The 4,719-nt window shown below is 36.8% G+C and overlaps 1 protein-coding gene across 1 annotated transcript in view; it reads left to right on the top strand.

The window, feature by feature from the left end:
* Window positions 1-4,719, top strand: part of LOC110453429 (ribosomal protein S6 kinase alpha-3-like) — an 80,723-nt gene that overhangs the window by 68,134 nt on the left and 7,870 nt on the right. Inside the window, exon 17 of the mRNA XM_021502371.1 lies at window positions 4,222-4,383. Within this exon, the coding sequence (XP_021358046.1) occupies window positions 4,222-4,383 (162 nt within the window). The remainder of the gene's footprint in view (window positions 1-4,221; window positions 4,384-4,719) is intronic.

Here is a 4,719-nt window from a genome sequence, read left to right as displayed (position 1 = left end):
AGTAATTTTTCGTGAAATTGGTGATGGGGAATGGTACTGCACACAAAATCAAGTGAAAATTTTTGCTTTAAGGTAAACGTCTCTGACCGTTGTCAGACTTTTTAGGTCACCTGAGCTTTAGCTCAAGTGACCAATAGGTCACTTGAGCTAAAGCTCAGGTGGACGAAGAGGGATAGCAATAGCTATCCATCTTCGTCCGTCGTGCGTTAACATTTTACATTTTCAACTTGTGCTGAAATACCGGCAAAGGGATTTCATTAATATTTCATCGGAAGGTTACTGACATCTCCCTGACCAAGTGTTGTTATTTTCGGGTCGATCAGAAATCCAATATGGCCACCACGGCCGCCATTTTGAAAAACTATTTCAAACTTAAAGTCAAGTTCTGCTTGGCCGATTGAACTGAAACTAAGTAGGAATGATCAACTCATGGTCCTGACAAGGTGTTGTTATTTTTCGGGTCATTAGAAATCCAATATGGCCGCCACGGTCGCCATTTTGAAAAACTATTTCAAACTTAAAGTCAAGTTCTGCTAGGCCGATTGAACTGAAACTTCGTAGGAATGATCGACTCATGGTCCTGACAAGGTTTTGTTATTTTTCGGATTGATCAGAAATACAATTTGGCTGCCATGGCCACTATTTTGAAAATAACTATTTCATACTTAAAAACAAGTTCTAATAGGCCGATCTAACTGAAAATCGGTCTAGGAAAGATCAGCTCATGTTCCTGACAAACTTAAGTAAACGTTTTACTTAACAATTTTTTACTCAAATTGGTACATATTTCAACAACAAAAATAAATACTTTAGGACTCAGGTGACCGTTAAGGCCCATGGGCCTCTTGTAAAAGACAACACCACAATAGATTAGTGGCAAAACGACATAACATTTTGTTTGTCTGTGCTCAATACAGGTAAGTGTAAGTGCTACAATATTTCATATTTTGTCATACATGTACGTAGCGTCATCGCCTGGTTCAAGTTCAAGTTCTTTATTACTTTGAGTCGTTCGACTCACCAGTTACAAAGTTACAAAATTTGTAATATTAACTGTGCAAAATACAAAATAACATTACACAACTTTACACACACTCACAACACAATTACAAGTGCAACTATACCTATTTATAATAATTAGGTTCCTCTCTAATTTGCAAATGTTATATATTTCCCTAAGTTGGTTATTTCTTTTGTATTTTTCACACTCAATAATCCTTTCAATTTAAATGCTTGGCTTTTTTTAATATAATAAGTTTTCAAAACATGTCATTCTGATTTGCGAGCAATTGATCTTCAACATCATCTAAATTACAAACATTACACACTCGACGATTCAATGTTTTGATATCGCCCTTTTTCTAATTTTAAGTTATGAGGAGATATTTTTATTTCTTTCAGATATTCTTTTTGAATGGGTTTACGCAGGTAGTTTTGTAGATCAAAATGATCGTAAATATATCTATAAAAAATTGCTTTCGAGAATATTCTATATTTTTCTGCACATTCTTCTCTAAAAATATCAATAAACCTTTCTTTAATTAATTAATTAATCTTGTTGTCGTTAATATAATATTTCCAAATATACCCGGCTAGGCCAGGTTAATCCCAGCCTCTGATATATACTGTCCACTGTGTAACTTGCTAAAGGCGCTAAGTGGTACTAATTGGTCAGCTGTAAAAGGTCAATTATCTTTTTCATTGAACCATGTAAGTTCATAGGTACACTAGCCCGGAACCGCTTGACTGATTTTTGACACCTTTATAATTACCACACACAGAGAGGGCACTCTGTTAACAAACTTACTATAGACAGAGACGTATTGTAATATATACGTCACTGCTATAGACAAAAAGTAAAGGTTATTGCATGGTTTTCGAGTAACAAGGGATTTATTACAATAAGTCCTGAGTGACGAGAAATCATGCAGTAATTATTTTCTTAGGAACTCAGTCACATGATCACAATAAAGTTATCTTCATAATGATTTTTTTTTAATGATTACTGAAAAATTTCATTTTCATTAATCTGATATGAAAAGTTTGTTACGTATTAGGGTTAGTATTCAACCTTGCTCGCTGATAACAGAACTCATGATAGATTATTTAAACAGTTTTAAAACAAATCATCTTTGTGAGAAGTTAAATATCCTAATAAGGGACATTTTTTTTTTATTAAATTAGTAATTCCAAGTCAAATATTAGTTTTCCTTGGTTAAGGCACTGTTGTGAAATGAAATTGTGCCTGGGGCTGTCATTTCCTGATCGAGGGACAGCCAAAGTATACAGTAGATTACAGTTTAAGGTATAAACAACTTCAGTGTCCGTTATAAAGGTTGTTAGGGCAACATGACCACCCGCTGACAGATACATTTCTTTCAATATGATATCTACCTGAGAATCTAGGCAGTGATAATGCATTGACCATTCACCTGTGGTCACATTGGATTCTGNTGATGGATAGACAATGAACTGGATTAATTGACATGGACTTAATTGCCTTGAAATCACAGAATGTGACCTTGATCAGGTACAGCACATCAGAATCCAATGTGACCACAGGTGAATGGTCAATGCATTATCACTGCCTAGATTCTCAGGTATATAGATATCATATTGAAAGAAATGTATGTCAGCGGGTGGTCATGTTGCCCTAACAACCTTTATAACGGACACTAAAGTTGTGAACTTAAACAAGGGACAGGTCATTACCACATGGCCAGCTGTATGCCTGTTATTTAAATTACCCCTAAGGCCTAGCTGCTGGTGTGGGGAACACACAATAGGCCCAGGGGAGTGGGCTGTTACGTCCATGTATGTGTAAACCGTCATTTTTGTGGGGTTTTTTCCCTTCAGACTATTATGATAGTTGGAATAATTTTCACGTAATGCGGTTTATAATGATTTTTTTTACAATTCGTTTGGACAAATATATATTCCGTAAAATTTTCGACCGAACGTTTCACAAACGTTTTTTAAATGGAATGATGTAGACGCAAGATACGGAAGTGCTACGGAAATGCTACACAAGTGCTGCGGAAATGCTACGGTAATGGTATGGAAGTACTACGCAAGTGCTATGCAAACGGTACGGAAATGCTACGCAAACGGTATGCTGAAAGTGGAACAGCGAACGTGTACGCGGGGTCTGTAGTAATAGCTAATTAAATTCCTTCTCCTTTAGTATGATTTTAGGGATTTTAAACAAATTTCGTGTAGACAAGAATGCTCTATCGGAACCCCCCCCACCCCCACCCCCTTGATCTAAACAGTAATCTTATTTGGGCCTTTCTTATTTTAAAATAACAAGTCAAGATTTTCATTCCGCTTCCCAGTTTGTACTCTTCACAATCCAAGATGGCAACCATCACTAACTGAATACACGCGCTGTTTTGCAGTTGTTAAGTGCAATTATATTTTAATCCCTTTTGTCTACTGTCACACTTAATACGCATATAGTAATGTGAAAACCACCAGAAAAAATAGAATATAGAGAGGGTAGCTAGGAGATGAAGAAAACCTTTTACCAATATTTTTAGCTCGATCCAAAGGGCCAAGTGAGCTTATAAGCCATTGGAACGGCATCTGTTATCAGTCCGTCCAGGGTCAACTTTTTTCTTTAAACAACTTCTCAATAACGAACAGGCCCAGGGTGATGATAATTGGCCAGTAGCTAGTCTGCTAAAACTGACAATTATGACAACATTCTAATTGGTCGTCTGTTTATGGTCGGCTATCAACTGCTCTATAAAACATTGGGGTTTGTCGCTGAATGTAATTTTGAGAACTTTATATGTTTGTAGAAAATATTTTTACCTATATTTTAGTAATTCATTTCTTACTTAAGTTTGTTTATATGAATGATCTTGACCCACTTTCAAGGTCATATCGGTCAAATGTGTTAAAATATTTAAACATCTTCGCAATACCCAAAAGGCCCAGGGTGATGATATATGTGCAGTATTATTCTTGGATGAAAGACTACCAAGTTTGTTCAAATGAATTGTTCTGTAGCTTAAATCAGCTCATTTTAATGTTACTTGTGTGAGATTAACTCTTTCACCCCTGAAGATACATTTGAACTCTTCCAGTTCAAAGGTGGGAATAGTTCATTATGAAATTTCATGGGTGAATGAGTTTATAACAGTTGGGGCTCTTGTTCAGACTTATGATCTTAATGGGTAAACTTTTCAAGAATTTCATTTATGTTTTGTTTTGCAGGTTGTACATAGAGACTTAAAACCATCCAATATTTTGTATGCTGATGAGAGTGGGTCGCCCGACAGCCTTCGGATATGTGACTTTGGCTTTGCTAAGCAGCTTAGGGCAGACAACGGCCTTCTGATGACGCCCTGCTATACAGCAAACTTTGTAGCCCCCGAGGTGAGCTGACAGCATTCTTAGTATGTGATGTTTGCAATTTTTGACACATTTAGTTAATGTTCAGTTTTCTGTGCTTTTATTAGCTCACCTGGCCCGAAGGGCCAAGTGAGCTTATGGCATGGTGCGGCGTCCGGCGTCCGGCGTCCGTCCGGCGTCCGTCCGGCGTCAACTTTTTACTTTAAACAACTTCTTCTCAGTAACCAAAAGGCCTAGGGTGATGATATTTGGCCAGAAGCATGCTTGGATGAAGGGCTACCAAGTTTGTTCAAATAAATGACCTTCATCAATTTTCAAGGTCACAGGGGTCAAATATGTTAAAATCTTTAAACAACTTCT

Source organism: Mizuhopecten yessoensis, unplaced genomic scaffold (assembly GCF_002113885.1).
Source record: "Mizuhopecten yessoensis strain PY_sf001 unplaced genomic scaffold, ASM211388v2 scaffold7285, whole genome shotgun sequence".
In the NCBI taxonomy this organism is placed as follows: Eukaryota; Metazoa; Mollusca; class Bivalvia; order Pectinida; family Pectinidae; genus Mizuhopecten; species Mizuhopecten yessoensis.
Note: the sequence above shows the minus strand (reverse complement) of the source record. Positions and strands in the feature narration are given on the sequence as shown.